Source organism: Ochlerotatus camptorhynchus, unplaced genomic scaffold (genome assembly GCF_037179485.1).
Source record: "Ochlerotatus camptorhynchus isolate MF236.1 unplaced genomic scaffold, CSIRO-AGI_Acam_v1.1 ptg000035l, whole genome shotgun sequence".
NCBI lineage: Eukaryota > Metazoa > Arthropoda > Insecta > Diptera > Culicidae > Ochlerotatus > Ochlerotatus camptorhynchus.
This window is the reverse complement of record NW_027040526.1, coordinates 1,111,519-1,131,198: the sequence shown is the minus strand read 5'-3', so window position 1 is coordinate 1,131,198 and position 19,680 is coordinate 1,111,519. Positions and strand designations below refer to the sequence as shown.

The 19,680-nt window shown below is 36.4% G+C and overlaps 2 protein-coding genes across 3 annotated transcripts in view; one reads left to right on the top strand and one right to left on the bottom strand.

Annotated features, from left to right (window-relative positions):
• SP2353 overlaps window positions 1-19,680 on the top strand; it is a 741,117-nt gene that overhangs the window by 417,000 nt on the left and 304,437 nt on the right. The window lies entirely within an intron of this gene.
• On the bottom strand, window positions 2,154-11,443 carry LOC135709612 (uncharacterized oxidoreductase YoxD-like). Its single transcript, XM_065232000.1, has 5 exons — window positions 10,802-11,443; window positions 2,771-2,843; window positions 2,516-2,699; window positions 2,312-2,434; window positions 2,154-2,247 (listed from the first exon to the last, which is right to left on the bottom strand). Exons 1-5 carry the CDS (start codon window positions 11,342-11,344, stop codon window positions 2,154-2,156), a joined length of 1,017 nt encoding a protein of 338 aa, XP_065088072.1. The 5' UTR covers window positions 11,345-11,443.

Genomic DNA, 19,680 nt, shown 5'->3' with positions numbered 1-19,680 from the left:
GTAATAGCTTCCTTTGATTTTTTTACGCTTAAAGATTGTAAACAGATCTATCTCAATCATTATATAGTCATATAGATTTGCCTTTTAAGAAATCCAACAGCAAACATTAGTTTGGGCATGGTTTTCTGGATCAATATCGCTCCCAATAAAATACATCTTACATGATTGTTCTTCATAAATTATTGAAACAATTTTCAACGTTGTTACCAACAATCAATACGAAAATAACGATTTTAAATTGGCTCACTACTTGACTAGCCTATTGGTCCCAAGCAAATCGATTAACGTACCCCATTCTAGTCAAAATGCTAGTACTACACAATGTTTGTTTTGATTCGCTATGAAAGTTTGACAGATAAAATGAGGGGTCATTGGATTTTCCTATGTTTCGAGGGGTGATTCGACTAGCTTGGGACCGGAGATAGTACCAGAGGTGAGCCAAAAAGTTGAGCACGTGTTTTTTATCAAAGGTAAGTGTCACTCGAACCATAACAGCAATTTATAAAATAACGAATATTTTGAATGGCTCGAGTGACACTTGCCTTTGATAAAAAAACACGTCTACTGAGGATTCATAGTTATGGAAAAATCATATATCAATGAAACAGTCATCGGTCGTCATTGAAAAGCAATGCAACTATGTTCTGTCAATCTAATTGACTTTTATTGGTTCTTTTGTCTTGTGAATTTTAGCTAAAACGGCCTCTTTTCTGATTTTTATCTCTCAATATATGAAATAAACACGAAAACTATGTTGGAATGAAACTTCTAGAACAATATGAGGAACATTATGCCGTACACTACACATTTTTATATCATACGGGTGGAAAATTCGTAGAACAAATACTTTAAAATTCTTCACATTTTAAGATATCTTCGAGCATGAAACTAAGTGAAAATTCAATAAAATCACTTCGAATAGTCAACCTTTGGTCACAAAGTTGATACATGACACATTAAACTTTGCTATGAAAGTTGTTACAGCAGTTTTCGTTATTTCAGTCTCGAGATACAAATATTGTAAACCGTAAATTACCTTAAAAACATAAAATTAACTTGAAGCACCTCTAAATCAACACCGATTTTGCTGAAAATTTGCACAAAAGTTCAAATTAACATGACGAACAGTAATCACGGTTGACCCGTTACATTCCGAACATTTCAATTAAAATGAACAGGTCTAATATATACACACATACATAAACATTTTCCGATTCCGTTGGGATGAGTCTATTGGAATATGCCATTCATCTCTCCCGGTCTTGTAACGAAATTGTGTTTTTCAAGTGATATCATAGCCTTTTTATGGATGCATTCCCAACTCCACTTAGGTTCAATTCGTTAAAAGCACGTCTGTTTTGCTCGAACATGACTTTTACTGATATTTCAAATGTTGCATCTATTTCATGACCACCCCAATTACAGCTCAATTAAGACATTTCCGGAGAACTTCGAGATAAGGGATTAATTGCTTTTTTAAACAAACACGTCAATCACCGATTTCTTGCTAATTAAAGCTCAATCTCGACAACTAACAACACAAACAGGTAGAGGAATGATTCCTCTATCATTTGTTATAGTTTGTTTGCGAGATTAAGCTTTTATTCGTGAGCAATCGGCTATTGACGTGTTTGTTCACAAAAGCATTTACGCCCAAATCTCAAAGTTCTCCGGATTTATGAAATTCACAGACATTTTTCGCAGACTTCTGTAAAAAAAATCTGGCATCTCTGTTGTACATTGAAAATAGAAAGTCAATCCCAGCATCTACGTGGTTCTCTGTGAAAGTGCATAAGTTCTGATAAATCACGGAGGAGCAGCTACGAAATGCACGGTCTTTAAAAAAAACATGCAACATACATGTAATGTGACTTATTTACATTATCGAATTCGTTCACTTTCGGAAGGCGCAACATTGAATGAAACGAATTTCCTGCAAGGAAATTTACTTTTTTTCATTTGCACTGCATTGCGATGTCAGTAGTGGACTATTACCCGACAATTCAGCTATTGACGCAATGCCAGACATTGTATTGCTCCATACGAACAATCTCCAGTGAACAGATCATAAATAAAAATTAATAAATTTGCGGAAATCTAGCATACGTGCTAAATAAAACCATAGTTCTTGAGTGTGCGTTTTTATTGATTTATCACTCCTCCTCCTCCTCCTCCCGCACGGTCAACTGTGGCACCTTATCGACGAACAATCCTAGCATCAGTCGGGTCAGTTCGTTCGGGAATAGGCTGAAAAGGAAAACCATCACTGACAATAACTAATTCAGAAAATGTTCACACCCTAGCGACTTACGCGTTAAGCTTGATCATGATTTGCATGTACAACGGAGAGGTAATAATCTCGCAACGGTTCCGCAAAACTGCATTGATTGCCACATCCGCAACCTCATCCGGTGTGTGAATCGGAGCCCGACAGCTGCAATGAAAAAAAAAAAATATTAAGCACTTGGTTTGGCAAGCAATTGCATTTGGCACCAGAAGTGCCAGTTTTCATTACCCAATCTGCTCGAGGTATTCCATAAACTCCTTTCTGGTGGCTACGAAGCCCGGATAGACACACGTCACGAAGATGTCTTTTTCGTAGCCGTTCATGTAGAACTCCTCGTTGAGACCTTCCATCAGACCACGCACGCCGAACTTGGTAGCACTGTAACATACGGTGCGTCCAAACGGGACGATACCTGCGCAATTGAAGGTCAGTAATTAGTGTTGGTTAAGACAGGTTGAGCGAGTAGAAGCATTTCGATTTCACCGAATGTAGATGATACTGCCACGATATGTCCTCGACGGCGCTCCATCATGCCGTCCTTGAAGGCGCGGATTGTCTGGAAATATGAATTGTATAATCGTAAATCTATAATTAATTTGAGCTTATTGGTCAATCGCGGGTGGTGTTATTTACAACCTTTTAAATATTTTCGAGGTTGAAAACAATGATAGTTGAACACCCAATAAAGATTTTATTGCGGATTTTTAGAAAATGTTTACATTCATATTTGAAATGTTTCACAGCAGGAACAGATTATTTAAAGTGGAGTTTTCAAATTATTTTATGAGATTAGTGTTCCCCAATGCACTGGGGCTAAAAAATCGCCATTAAATCTGTAAAACATTAAGTCTGGAAAAACTTTCTTGATTGCTTTAATCCGTTGTAAGAACTGCAGCTACTTTTCTTTTGTTTTTGTTTTCGGCTCTTGACTTTGTAGTCTATAGAAGTGAAAACGTTAATGTGCTTTCATTCTCCGACGTTTTGGTCCTTATTGGTCCTTTTTAAAGGATAACACTGTATTTTCTTGTCCAATCAAGTCGAACAATGCATTAGGTCCTAAGTAACATTGATCGGCTCTCTTCACCGACTTTCTATTTCGTTAATAACTCAGAGTATATAACCTTTCCTTGCCGTGTTTGTTGAATTAGAAGCTAGATAATTGCTTCTTTCATTTAACTGTGTGCTTAAAATAGCTGAAAATGCCTTAACATGGCCGTAAGGATGCAAAGAGAAAGTCGGCGAAGAGAACGATTCGTGCGCTTTGCGGCTCAATTTGAGGAGGAAAACATGAAAAGCATTGTTGTTTTTGGCTAGGTGTGGGATCGGAGACGAACCAAAACATTCAAGTTGTTAAAATACCGTGCAGCCAAACATGTTATACACTGGAGCAGGCATGGAAAATCATTTGCATTCATTTCATACATTCATTTACATTCATTTGCCTCTAACTTTTTTCATCAACAGCATTCCGCAAAATGATGTATACAGCTTTTGTAGGTTTTATTATAAGCTACAACTTGCTTATAATTAAAATCTATATCTCTTATGCATCACGAACTAGAGTGGGCAGAACTTGTTACTGTTTTTCAGTGAATGTAAAATACATTCACTGAAAAACAGTAGTGGCTTCTGTTCGCTGTGGTTCGTCGTGCATAAGATATACGAATTTTACTTGTGAACAAAAGTTGTAGTTAATAACAAAACCTACAAAATCTATATACTTCAATTTGCGAAATGCTGTTCAAAAAAAAAGTTAGAGGCAAATGAATGTAAATGAATGCACGAAATGAATGCAAATGATTTTCCATGCCTGCACTGGAGTCATTTTTTACGCGGGTAATACGTCCCGCGTAAAAAAAAACCGCGTAAATTCCGGAATCCGCGTAAAAAAACTACGTAAATTCTGAAATCCGCGTAAAAAAACTGTATAAAAAATCGTGTAAAAAAATCGCGTGAAAAGCGACTCTAGTGTATAACGATAAACCGCATAAATTCTGAAATCCACGTAAAAAAAACCAAAATTCGAGTAAAAATAAACTGCGCAAATTCCGAAATCCGCGTGAAAAAAACCGTGTAAATTCCTAAATCCACCTAAACAAAACCGCGTTAAAAGCGACTCCAGTGTAATTTACAAAGAAAGGAAGTCAGCACAATGTCATAGCACTGTTGGTACTGCCGTAACATCTGCGGCACACTTGAGGCACATTGAGAAAACATTTGGCACATAAGTGTGTAGAATTTTGTTTTCCCCTTTAAATATATTAAAGCTTTGACGCGACTCCTAAGCCTTTATAAATCTTTACCATCTTTAGCACAAGCTCATATTTTGGGGTAATTAATCACAGTGGAGAATGGCCATAATAATTCTAAATTCATTTTTATAAAATTAAGTGCCCTTCCCAAGTATTTTTTTGGTTTTGTCATGGTTTTAAAGAGGTTCGTAAGAAGTAGAACGGAAATTTGGTACAGCTGAAAAGTCGGTAATGAACGTTACACGTAAGAAATCAATAAAATCGACAAATTTTATTTTTTTATCATTATATGGGGTAAATTGAACAAAGCATGTTCAGACGAGGCTCGGTAGTCTAGTGGTTACCGTTTCTTCTTATTAAGCAGAAGATCAAGAGTTCGATGCCAGGTCCATCCCCTTACTTACTATGTCTTATTCCCACTATGCCTATCCCCACTAGATTTAAATAAAAATAGTCTGCTGCTGTTACTGATTGATCGCATCACTTACCGCCGTCACAATATCAGCTTCAATCGACAAAATTGATGCGACAAAAAGACTGCTAGTATTTTTTTCTGTTGAAGTCGAACAGCTTCGCAGCATTATAGAGCCTCAGTCAGCGTCTACAAACAAATTTTCAATCACCTGTCTCTCTTTCTACCGTCGCTTCAATGGTCTTTCTTTCAAGCTTCGGTGAATTGGACCAGTAAAAAAGCTATCGACTTTTATAGTTTCGTATTTTATGAAACACATCAACCGAGGATTCATGTCGTGTATGACGGAAAATTAAAATATATATTTAAAGCATTTCTCACGTGAAAACACTTGAAGATTACACGTAATATATTTTAAAAAATTGAAAGAACCATGATACAGTGTCGGTTAAAGGGATTGATAGCCGTAATGAGTAGAAAATTAAGTTTAAGTAGAAAATTCTCGTTGTTGCTTTGCTCATCGCTTTCAATGAAAGTAGGAAGCTATGAGCAAAGCAACGACGAGAAAATCCACCGCCAGCCTTTCGTTCTAAGCGTGCTTCGTTTTCATTTTCGTTTCGTGCTGATAGTCTAGCTAGGCGGTATAGAAATGATGCGTTGAACACGTTGTATAAGTTCATTTTAGAGCTTCGAAAATGTAGAGCACTGCTTTCCACAGTGAATCATGATCTAAAAGTAATCCTTCCCGAGGCAATTGTGGAGATGTAGAGGTAAATTCGGTCTCTAATAACAACGATTGTCGAACTAAGCATCCTTCCCCTCCCCAAAGATGGCGAGGACGTCGGTACTGATCTATAAATAAAATGAAGCAGTGAACTTGTACGTTGAAGATGGAAATCAAATCCCAGCTCCATCTTTGTTGGTTCTCTGTGTAATTTCATTGGTTCTGATCAATACTCAAGTAACACAAATTCATTTTCATTTTGCAGCGTTTGGTGTGGCAATGGGAGCGCAAGTCAATCAAAAGTCGAGGATAAAGGAAGGGTAATGGCTGAATAGTCTATGCGGAACACTTGAACGCGATGGAAAAAGGAAGGGATTGAAGAGGTCGGTTATTGGAGGGTTTTGAGGAAATGACACCTAGTACTAGATTTGTGCTGCAAAATGTAAAGAAACCCTAAATCCATCTCCCACTGATTCATCCTTTCATATATATACCAAATTGATATTTTAAAGCAACCATCAAAATAAACAGACAATATTTGAAAAGGCTAGTTGCCTCCCTAAGCGGACCCCCCGCATCCTAAATCCTTTTTCAATCTACCGAATGTCATTAGGCTGTCTAAATGTTCGCTTGATGATTATGATATCTCATTAGCCTAATTCAACAAATAATTGAAATCTCTAATCCACCCAATCAACCATAACCCATGCTTTATTAAGTACCTGCACTTGTGCATGCTATGCAACATTCAACGTGTTTCAAGTTGTTTTTGACTTTGACCTATACTTATTATCTATCAGTTCGTCCCAGGTGACGCCTTCAAGTGACTAAAATGCTTTACATTGAAGTTAGTTTCCTAGCTGACCTTTAAATTACATAGGGTATATGCTCCAACTACGCTCACACGTTTCCACTATGTCGCATCACAAAAATACGTAAGGGTATGTCACAATAGAAGCACGCCACAGTGGAAATCCGGAGCCATAGTTCAAACACTTATTCCAAATATCCCAAACCAAAATGAAGCACATATAAGACTAGTTACAACACCATGTACAAAAATGGTGTTTAACATTGTTCCCTGAGTAATGCTTCAATGAAAACAACAATGAAAGCCCGTCACGCAAGTAGAAGGAGCACTTTTGGGCACCTTCTAAAATACTTCAATAGTATAACTCCCGTACAAACCCATCTGTGTAAAAATAAATAAAATAAGAGTGATTTGCGGAAAAACCAGCCAGTATCGCACCTAACGTCAGTGCCTATACGTAAGCGTACCACGACGCGGCTCTTAAAAAAAAGAGTAACAGGTGTGATAGTATCACTTCAGACTAGCACTTTGGTTCTCTCATGCAATAGTTCATCAGAGAGAGAGAGGAAGCTCAGTAATCCTCATCGCATGCACATGACGCCATTATGCCACCGCATGAGCCAACGATGCCGGACCTAAACCAACCGTCTCCAACGCTCCACTATGAAGCATAATATTAGGCCCGCCCACCAACGTCCAGGTTAAAAACTAGCCAAGGGAAGGGCTTAATAATAACCCGGAGCGGTTCAATTGAATAGCCTACTACACAAAAATAAGATTAAATACAATTAGATTGGTCTCACCCGATATTCTTGAAATACTTGACGTTTTGAATGAAACATTTCCATTTCTAGACTTCGTGTTGTTAGTTTTCTTGAAGGTCTTGTGCTTAAGGCTTGATTTGTCTTTCGCTTCGTATTTCTAAGAATTGACTCTATAAATAGATGAAAAAAAAAACAAAAACAAACACAACGCCTCCCGCGCACAAGCTGCAGACCGAGTGCAGAATCTTTGTGATGATACTTTCCAAACGTGCATACCCATAGAAATAAATCCAATTCAATAAAGGATTTATTTAAAAAAAAGATGATTTCTACTATGACTACTGTGACTACTGTGACTAAATCCAGCATTCCTACTAAAATATCAAATGCTGTGCTTAATCGCTTATTATTAGTACAGAGCAATAAACATTGTACGGTGATGATTAATCTGATAATATGCTTTTATAAGCGGGTTCAAATGCACTTTTGGTAAGCATCAATACTGATCTGGCTACACTAGTGTGCATCTTTCCAATGTGGTAAAGATCCAGATCAGCCCTGGGACCTGGTAGCCTAATTAAACTACCTCAAGGTTTTGCCAAAGCCCAGGGAATACCCAAGTAACACAAATTCATAATATTTAGTAAACTGCTATACGACCAAAACCAGTAATACAAAGGTTATATAAACTGTTATAGAACATGTGTTTTGCTTGGGTAACGGAGTAGCAACTACGACGTGCACGGTTTTTTTTTAACAAAAAATTAAATGGGGTTAACTGAACAAAGTACGTATGTACAAGGTTGGAATAAATTTTCTAATTATTTGATTTTTCACTGATTTTTTAACTGTTACCGAGCAGTGTCTTAGTTAAAAAAAAAATTAACGAACTGTGGATACCTGGATTTGTGTGTACGGTATGGAAAACATATCCTCTCTAACAATCTGGCTACGCAATCTGTTATTTTAAATGGACACAATTTCCACCATTTATTGAGTTGACACCAATGCATTGGATACCAGAATGCAGGTTTAGGTGGAAGGATATGTTTTGAGCCTGAATTGAAATTTAATACGAAACGTCTCATCTGCAAAGTTGTTCCTTATAGTTAGGCTCTCATTTTTATTACAATGAATTCTAAGGTGGTTCGTATTATCATTTAAATAAAAATTTACACTTTTTTGTTTGAAGGAATTAAGAGCAAAGTTATAGCGGAGCTAATTTCAAGCAACTTTATATATGTAAACTTTTTTGTATCTCTTGAATTGACCGCTTAAGAGCTATTTTATTGAATTGAGTTAGGGTGTCTCGAAAAAAAAAAAAAAACAGTTGTGTTGCTCTAGTTTTCTTATTTAAAATTTCTCAGCAAAGTCTTCAAATCAGCTTGTCAATATAATTTGCCGATCAAGAGTTATCAACGTTTTTCTGCTAAAAATATGCCCTTTTCAAATTTTAATATTTCTGGTTGGCGCAAACAAAAAAAAAAAAAATTGAAAGGACACGTCTTATTTTCAATAATAAGAAAAAAATAGAGGTATGCTATTTTTTAAAGTCGTATAAAATTTAATTGAATATATGTCTTTTTTACTATTATTGGGTATATCTTTTTTATTAAAAGAGATCAAGACAACAACTATTGCTATAAAATGTGCGTCTTAAAGAGACTTTTAAATCTTTACAATGTGACTTTCATGAAAAAAATAAATAAAAAGTTAGTGGTAAAACAACTATTTTTCCAGGAACACCCTAAGTCAACTCCGAAAAATTACTCTTAAAAGAGAAAATTATGAGATAGAAGCAAATTATCTTCAACCAAGTTACTTGCATGTTAAATGAAAGGAGCAGTTCAGCACTTAATTACTACTCGACCTTTTCCGATTTTTATTGTTGCAAACTCAAAATTGCTCAAACGTCATTTAGCACATAAAAGAAAGTAAAGCGAAAAAGAACGATGTGAAACGGAAAGCAGAATCAAAACAAAACAGCAAATAAGGCTATCAGAAACTGGCTTTTCTGCTAGAGGTTACTAGAAGGTCAAATTAAAAATGAACCTCAGATTATCTGGGGTCCACGGTACTGAACTAATATCATTCCTTGAAGACCTTGTTAGCATCACAACGCGTAACACGTAACAAAACGACAGTAAGTCAGAAGGAAGTTTGCAAGAAAAGTTGAAGAAAGCTGATGCTATTTTAATTGAAAAGTAATTGAAAACTGCCTGCCAGTGTACAGGATCCTCCGACTAATCTAAGGACCACTGTGACATCCATGGTGACATCCCTCTCCACAGCTGTTTTGTAGATCGTAGGTGGAGCCGGCATAGCCTGAGTGACACAATCCAACTGATTCTGTGCCAACTCTTCCAGGCATATAGTTATAATCCGTTTAGGATTAGAGTCGATTACTTTTTCAAAGGGACGTAAATATCTGCTGTTGTAAAGAAAGATTCAAATATGATTTTGTCGAAAATTTTAGCACTTTCACGCAAACTAGCAACACCATCTTGTTGGGGAAACATTTCACTTTCTGATGGTGGTGTTAGTTTGCGTAAGAGTGCTAAAAGTTTCGACAACTTGACATTTGAATCTTTGTTTAGGCATATTGACTTTTTAATCTTTGTTTACACAAGCAGATACGTCTCTTTAAAAAAAAAAATCAAATTTCCAGAAGAAGCGTTGATCTTGGAAAATCCAACATCCGGAACGCTCTGAGTAAAATTTAAATATTGTTTTCTAATGTTAGACACGTTTATTTATTCGGCCAATAAGTGTGACCGCTGGAATTCTAATTGCAGTTTAAGATTGCCATAAATTGATTGAATAAGATAAAACAAGGCGAGTTTTACCATTTACTGCACGAAATTGGTTGTTTACATGTTTACAAGCAATATACGGGTTTCTATTTAAAGCATTTGTTTACTTGATTTTTCTTTGCCTATGTGAGAAATATCGTAAACGCATTAGATATTCTATCAAACCATTCAGCTGATTCTCGAAGTTACAAAGGTTCATATATATGGATGAGAAAGCCTACGAGTAATTATTAAACAAAGAATGTTTCAAAGCGTTTCACATGTGATTCGTGGGGGGTTTTCCCGATCTGAACGCAACGTACATACTAACCGTTTTAGGCTCATCTTCATATGCACGCATGGGAGACTGTTGCTTATCAAAAAGACTTCCAATAGGTTAGTATATTCATTCGGCTGCCGCAGACAATTGAATGGTTGCATCAGTTTATTATAGAGGCATTTTCTCTCCAACGATCGTTCAACGATAGTCACGCAATCATGATTGTTAATGCTATAAAAGTCTCAGTAGTATCATTATTGCTTTGCTGGTTCATGTTCGGAAATCGATCGTAAACTGAACAGTTGAATACAGTGTTTGTTTTGCATGCACGCTTGCTTCTTTTCAATTACGATTTTCCTTAAGAGCGATTCAAATATGACATACACAAGCTTTTTGATCTATTTCCTCCCATCCCCAAATGTCATTCCTAATCTTACGGAGCAAATTATTCACTGATTAAACAACTCAAGTTCACTCACCCAAATGTGCGAGGTAAAGTTCACATCGATGATTCGTTGCACATCCTCGGTGGTACCCTCCGAGAGTGACAACATTGCCAGCAGTCCAGCGTTGTTTACTAAAATATCCACTGGACCCAGTGCTGTTTCGACGTCAATCCTCAGCTGCTCAACGGACCGTTGCTCACCAACGTCAACCTTGAACGCTGCCGACTTGAGTCCAAGCCTGCGAATTTCGGCCGCCGTTCTTTCGGCAGCTATCACATCGATATCGGCCACGGCCACATGGCATCCTTCCTTGGCCAATCGCAGGCACAGTGCCCTTCCGAGTCCATTCCCCCCTCCGGTTACCAAGGCAATCTGTCCCTTAACGGATTTCTTTTTGCCCAACAGAATCTTGTACCACTCCATGATCAGCGTAGGGAAAAACAGCAGCACCACTTTCACCACTTTAACAACAAACTCTTCCCATTTCCGAGACGTTTGCCCTTTTTCGGTATACTCCTTCGAGGCTGGCACGTACTCGCCGTCTTTATGGTTGAAATACTGAACCTGGTGGGCCATATCGAACGCGGCGCGATGTGATCTAATCGACAGTTCCGTACGAACTGATGCTCTCTTGCTGTATCTTTTTGCGAATCAAAAATCAAAGGATAGATCCAAGCAACTCTAGCCCAAATAATACACCACGCCACTACCGCAGCCACTGCGTTGCTGGGTCAATGTAGTGACCACAAGTGCGGAACGTGGTTACGCGAAATTAGTAAGCACACACCGGCAGAAGAGCTCGGTGAGGAGCAATTATTTTACGCAGTAATCGGCAGAAGCGGTTTTACCCTTAAGGTCATGTACACAGTAAGTGTTTGGGTTTTTTTAGGCTTTTCTTTGATAATTTACTAAAACTACCCGGTTATGTATGGGCATTTCCAGGATAAATAGCATACAAAATAATAAATTTCTGACTCGAACTTCTCTGGTGTGCATGTAACTTTGCTGAATTGTTTGTTATGGTCAATCGTTCACATTTGAGGTAAAATTTGGCCATTTTGAATCTGGCAAAATAATCGCAAGATGGCGTATTCTAAATGTATCACCATTACCTCAGGGAGAGTCGCGAAGAGAGAAAAATGTAACGTCAAATGCAGCCAGACGGTTGCTGTCACGAACTGTCATTGGGAGCCAAGCAATTTTATGATGCTTTTCTTACAGTTGAACAAGAATACGCAAGGCGGTTTTGAAATCTTGCGTAAAACAGTTTATGAAAAACTATTGTTTCCAGCTACTTTATTCAATGGGACACCGTTTCTTTTTAATTCATTCAAAATACACACAAATCAATATTGAAAGATACCATAAACAAGGTTTTGACAAAACATCTAGTCGCATAATAAAAAAACCAAACAGAAAAGTACAGTTTCTCACTGCACACTGAACAATCTCAAACAATCACTACACGCTCAAAGCAAAACACGCTATTTTGCTACGCCTGTTTTGATTTGATTTCAATGGCACACATTTTCATGACAAGAAGAAAAAGTAACAATCAATTTCGTGTGTGCTATCTGTTTCTCCCTTCCAGATCATTACAAATCATAACATGTAAACGTCACTTCCAATCGAAACGACATCTGGCACAAAGTTGCGGGAAAAAACAATTCCTTTTATGAAAAATAAAAATACACGGTAGAAAATTTTCAGTTATTTTGGGATAAAAATCAAAAATGTTGAATAAAACTTACATCACAAAAAAATTCCCTGTTGAATATTTTTTAATTACTATGCTATCTTGTGTAAAAATCAAGCTGGACATTTAAAAATTTACGAAAATAATAGATCATCATGGAAATTTTTTGAAACTATCTGTTTATATTTTTATGAGGAATTCTGCACATTCAACGATTTTGAAAGTCTAAAAACAAACAAATGTTTACCGAAAATTTATAAAATTAGTTCGAAAGTTGTTGTTTTATGATTTTTGTAAATGTTGTATTGTCTAACTTGAAAATTTCGCAAATGGCAAGATTTGTAATCAACTTTTTAAAGGTGAATATTGAAAAAATATTGATTAGGGTAATTTTTTGCTATTTAATTTTCAAACAATTTTCTGGATATTTAAAAACATAAATAACATAAATAACGAAAATAACATAATTATTGTTTTACGATGTATATTGTTATTGAAAAGGATTTTTTTAACTACAATTTTAGCTCAGACGTCATCTCGATTAGAAGTAACGTTTCCGAGTTATGATTTCGTTTAAAATTTTAAAAACGCCATTTTGAAGTTTTTTTGCTTGAATTGTTGAATTTTATCTCAAATGTGAATGATTTACCATAACAAACAATTATGCAAAGTTGTAGGCAATTCTGGAGAGAGGCTGGCCTCCTGGCCACCCCCACTAGATACACCAATGGAAACCGGTCAGCAATTACTATTCACGCACCGATGCGATGTTCTGAGTGCAGCTCAATGACGATCATCGGACAGAATGTGTAATGGGAAATATTAGATGCATCCGTCAAATGCAGCTTGAATGCAGAAAACAGAAATATGTAGATGCCAAGTTGGATTTACATCAATGCTTAGATGCTGCGAGTGTAAAGACCAATTTTCTTTTACATGATCTTGGAAACGTGCGTGCTGGACATTATGTTTGCTATTTCTCTATGCTTCGGAAGTAACTCGCGATGCGGCGGTAGCAATGAGTTTGACGTTTCTTTTTTATGAATAAACTTTTTACCTCTACAAGATGAAGACACAAACTGCTCGCAGAAGGCGATGCCACCCCGCGAGTAACCGTGTCTTTAGTGTGCCGCTTCTTTTTCTCTTTTTACAATGACAAAGCAATATTTGAGCAGGTGGCCATTGAATATTACTTCGACATGTGCCCAAAAAAATGTTATCATTACTGAATGGTTTTTTTACCAGAAGAATTGTGACCAGTCCAAATTCATTGTCATCCGATATCCGAGACCTGTTTTGAAAGTCATTCTAATAATATCTTTAACCGTGCTTGCCAACCCGACAAGTGCGAGAGAAAAAGCATTGTGTTCGAGAGTTGATAGACGGTCGCTTTTGCTGGTTATATTTGTCACGTTTGTTTGGATAGTTTAGCTGATTTGCCATAGAATCAAACCGGTGGTGGTTGGTTAATTTATGTTTATATCATAGTGCAACTTACATCCCTGACGCAAATGGTCTAATGAGTGCCTAATTTTGTGGAAACTGTCAATATTATTGCGATCCACCAAGTAAATAGATTCTTAAATCGGGATTAATTCATCGCGTGATATTATGGTAAGTATATTAGGGCACTTACAGTTTTTCCACAATTAGGTAGCCAGTAGCTTGTTTAAACAAATTTCAAATCATTTCAAGGACAACTCTATTATCAAGTTTATTTTATCATCGGAAAAGTTAGATCGAAATTCTCTTTGATGTGAACCCTTTTTGGCCCACGTGCTCAAATATAACCTTGCCCTATGATTGGCTGTAAAAAAACACAGGTTACTGATAGGTACATATATTCTTCATGTTAAAGGCCAGATTTATTGGCCTGGATATCTAAATTTGTGTATAGGATTTACCGTATGCGTGAAAATGTTGCACCATTGAGCAATGTCAAAATAAAAAAAAATCTCAAAAATTTCGTTTTCGAGTTTTTTTTTTATTTATTTAAAGGGGGGATGTTTCTCAGAGTCTTAAACTATGTTAATCATCGATCAAGTTTCCACTTGCTGCAATTACGGCCTTCACACGCTTCCGGAATTCACGGCAGATTCTAATAATGTAGTATGGAACCATTTCTCTCCAGGTACGGGTCAATGTTTGTCTGAGGCTTGCTGTGCTCGGGTGGCGTTTAGAACAGGCCTTGGCCTTCATGACGTGCCATATTGAGCGGATTAAGATCGGGGCTGGATGACGGCCACATATCCTTCGCCCAGAACGGAAAATGTTCCTGCAACCACTTCTGAGTGCGGTTCGAGGTGTGGCACGGAGCCCTATCTTGTTGAAATACAACATTTGGCTTCGTAACGTACTGTTCTTTGATCCACAGAAGAACATACTTACTTATAATCTCGATGTAGACCTCCGTGTTGACCTTGTTGCCTTCTGGAATGAACACCATGTCCATTTTTTTTCCATCGGAAGCCACCAATCCAAACACCATAACGCTAGCAGGATGCTTGGTCAGATACACGTTCTTGTGCTCGTCGGCCACGTCTTTTACCGGAAGAGAACTAATATACCGGCCGGTTCTGGAATTTGATACGGGATCGACGGTAAACATGCTCTCCTCGGTGAACAGGATAACCGGATTTTTTCGCTTAAGGAAGTTCAAGATTTTCTTGCATCGTTCGACTCTTAGCTCCCGGATGCGGTTGGTAATCATGTGAGTTTTTTTCCGTGCCCTTGACTTTGCCCCGCAATCTTCCTTTACGATCTTCCGTGCCGTAAAGTCACTGATTCCTTTGCCCTTATTGAATGCACTGGATTCACTTGAATCTTCCTTTTGATAGCAGCGATAACCCTCGGGACCCGAGCTGACCTCGGACAACCTGTGGCCACCTTCGCCGATAGTTGTCTTTTCTTTTCTCGGTCTAAAACCCTTTTGACGGTCCACCGGGACACTACCACGGCCATTGAAATGTCTTTTTGCGACATTTACGCGTGGGACAAATCACGAATACGTTGCCACTTCGTCATGGTGCAACTGTCAAACTAAGTAAATCATTTTCTTTTATGCACAGCTTACTACGGTATGAGCTATAGGTTACGTGCATGCAAAGAAAACCAGAATATGTTTCCTTATTCCCTTCAAAGCTTGCACGATGTCCTAAGCAGTGAAAAATGTACGGGGAGACGGGATAAGAACGCCTGGCTTAGTAAGATGGACCACTGCCCCGTAACGTGGGTAGATCACCTTTTCGTGGTACGTTACGGGATGTAAGATCTACCACCGATTCCTAGTCCTGACTACTTCAAACTAGGGGAACAGGATTTTTCAGTAATCCAAGGAACACATCTTAGTCCTTGTTACTTTTTATGCCTTGTTGATAGTCACAAGACTCGGCTTTGTCCACCGAGTATGATCTTGAAACAACGAAAAAAATTAGTTAGTTAGTCTTCATCTATGTGATTCATAATCTTCTATTCGTTGCTCCCTTGTTTGAAGTGGTTAAGACTAGGGTTCTGATGCATGGTCATCATCGGTATCATTCCTCAAATTTTTTGCTAAAGAATCCAATTTTGACTGACAAAAAGACGCGCCTTTGGAGGGTGTTATAACACTCCGAAGGGTATAAATAGCGGGACCTATGCGATATATGCAAGAATGACAACTGTAAAAAAAATAGAAGAATACTTCATCATTTCTCAATAGTGATGAAATAATACGACTAACACGGGATATACTACAATATATCAATTTACTGGTCGCAGTGGTGTTAGGTCCCTAACAGCTGAAAAAAAAAAGAAAAGATGGACCACAGCCAGTTCGACATCGAAATCTCTAAGATTCTCGCAAATTTCCAAGAGCTTCATAGAAATTCCTAAGATCTTCCTAGAAATTCCTAAGGACTACCAAGAAATTCACAAGAGTTTCAAAGGGGATCCCAAGAACTTCCAAGAAGTGCCCAATAACTTCCAATAAGTTCCAAAAATTTCCTATAAGTTCCAAGAGCTTTCAACAAGTTTCCTAGAACTTCCAATAAGTTTTCAAGAACTTCCAAGAAGTTTTCAAGAACTTCCCAAGAAGTTCCAAGGAGTTCCAAAGAACTTCCAAGATAAGCAGAGATTTATTGACGAAAAAGAATGTTATCCCATTCTATTTCATCCGTAGTAGACCCAAATTGTCTAGCCGATATCCGAAGAGGAACGATTAAATCACAAATAAATCAATAATTTTAAGATCGATCAGCATCAGTAATTCAATATTTATTCAAATATGTGCCCATTGGATGCAAAACGCAAAGTTACTTTAAAAAAAAAACTAATTTATATGTGTTTATTAATTGAAAGTCACTATTTTTATTTTTCGCTCATGTAGTAATACACAACTTCCCCTCGCATATTGTTACATGAATTTTTTTTATTAAAACATGTAGAATCATGCAACGTATCAGTTTTTTTGAAAATATTTGCCCCAATTTGAGACATGACCTTTGGAAAATTATTCGTTTTTTTTTTTAAACAAACGTTTGTATATGTTGAAGCTGCAACTGGCAGAATTCTAGAAAGTTGTGTGTTTTAGTAAGTAAAAAAACTCTCTCACACATAGTTTGCCATAAAAAATCAAATAAAAAAGTTACATTGAAAAAACGAGTTTTAAGGGGTTTCCATCAAAAAGGCTTCATTTCTCAACAAGAATGACAAATTATCAAGTTGGTGTCTTCAGCAAGGTTTTTGAAAAATTATGAGTTCTACAACTTTGTAGTAGGGGAAATGCAAGTAATGTCGGCCTAAGTGTCCCTAATTTGGGCCCATACATAAATTCAGCAATCGACTAAATTTTCAATAGCAACCAAAAATATCCTTAAGTACCGTCCCAATGACGCGTTCATCTAGATACAATTGATAAATAGCAGATTTTTAGCGATGGGCCCAATCTTAGATCCATAGGCCAACATTAGAGACATTTCCCCTAGATTTTATTCTCGAAAATTATCATGCAAAAAAAGTTAGAATATTTAGGTAGCGTTCTATGGATTTTAATTTATGCACGACCCATTCACCAGATGCATTTTAATCTAATTAAAAAGTTGTCTGAAGACACCAACTTGATTAAACTTTTTCTTTATATTCTTTTTTAATTTATCGTAAAAATTGCTCTTCTAGACCACTGTGCAATGGTGGCATTTTTCATCTAAATGTTATAGAGTAACTTTTGAAAAGGGCATATTACAAAAATAGATTATATTTTTTTTCATAAAATCATAACATAACATAACATGAAAATGCATGATCTGATCAAAATAACAGCTGACAAGAAGTTGCAGGTAATCATATGTTCTTTTAGAAAAAAAATACACGGAAAGAAAAATAACTCTGTTAATAAAGAGTAAAAATATAAAAGTTGTTACATTCAAAGTTTTTTTATGTTACTTCATACGCGAAGTTTGCGATTTTCAGAGTTGGTTTGAAATGCTAACATGAAGCTTTAGTGTGATAATTTATTTGCTAGAGAATGATCTTTAGAAGAGGGTAGGTGGATAGTTCCGATAGAGTACGGCAGTACGAAAATTGAATAGAAGATGAAAATGAGCGAAGGGCCATTAATGCGACAGTATAAAGTCAAACGCACACCTTTTGCTTAACCCGTACGATGTACACGGAGACTTGAAGTATGTCTTCAAGTCTCCACGTTAATGCTTGTGTTTTAATAATAACACCATTTCAAAGATATTCGATAACCGTAGGTAGTATTTTGGGATACACTGAAGTCTTTTTTACACGGTTTTTTTGCGTAGTTTTTTTTACACGGTTATTTTTACACGGTTTTTTACGATTTACACGGTACGTTTTTAACAATTTCTCGACAACGATACAATCTATCAACTTGATTCCAATCACATTATCCGTTTCAAGCTATAGATAATCAAATGGCATACTTTAAAAAAAAATCACCACTTTTGGTGTAAATACAGAAATTTTTAAAATATGTCTATATGGACCATAGTATGCTTTAATAACGAATGGCATCAAAATCCGGCTTTTTTATAACAATTAATTAATTTATCTTTATTAGGGAGGCTTTCAGCCTTGAGCTGGTTTGCCTCCACCTTTTTTATAACATTTAAACATGTGAAAAATCAAAACCTCGTAGGTTTTCTTTACACGGTTTTTTTTACACGGTACGTATCCCCCGTGTAAAAAAAGACCTGAATGTATAGTACTTTTTTCAATCATTCATAACTTTTTTGTTTAAAAATTGCCCAGCAAATACATATTGTCAGTTGGTATATCTTAATCTAAACTACAATATAAATATAAAAAAAATAAAAATATAAAAAAAATAAAAATAAAAAATGCAATTTGGTAATTTTTTTTTAATAATTTTGATTTTTTTGTAAATCAACAATAATTTTTTAAAGTGTATATTTTTTCTTGGAAGGCAAAATATATGTCCGTAACTTCGCTCAAGACACCACCTCGATCAAACAAATCGTTCGCGAGATATATGTTTTTCTATTGATGCGTATCATTTTTGCATAAGCCCTTTTCAAGTGTTAGTCGTGTACAAAACTAGGGAACCAAATGTGTAAAATGGCATGTTGGACCATAACATATAACTATGCAAAGTTTTAACATCATCGTAGAAGTTCGATCAAAAAATAAAAAAAAAATAAAAAATCGTCATTATTGAACTGCTGTATTGTATAAGTCTTAGTAAAACAATAATTTAATTGGAATTTATACATAATATTTAATATATTTTCACATAAAAACTAATATTTTCCCTAGTCCATCAACATTTTAGATCATTTTCAAATGTCAAACAATTAATTCTCAGATATTTTGGCTGTCAGACTTACCCGTTTCTATCTAGGTGCAGCGGAAGAGAAACAAATTGATGTTGTCATATGAAATATTGATATTGGTGAGATAAGAACGATAATATTTTGGTTGTATCCATCTCTTAAGGGTTAAGGTTCCATGGCATCAAAATTGCAAAGAAAATTGCAAAATCTTCTGAAGGTAAAATTAAACTCAATATTGCACCAAATTTTCTAATAATTATGTTTCGGATAATATGTTCTAAATTGTGCATCGCAAAGAAGTGCAATCACCCAATATGCCGTTTTTCTTCAGGTTGTTCACCATTAGATTTACATTTTCGTGCATCGTACAAACGTTATAGGATCCTGATTTACTTAGAAGCGGGGCTGGCAAATGTCAT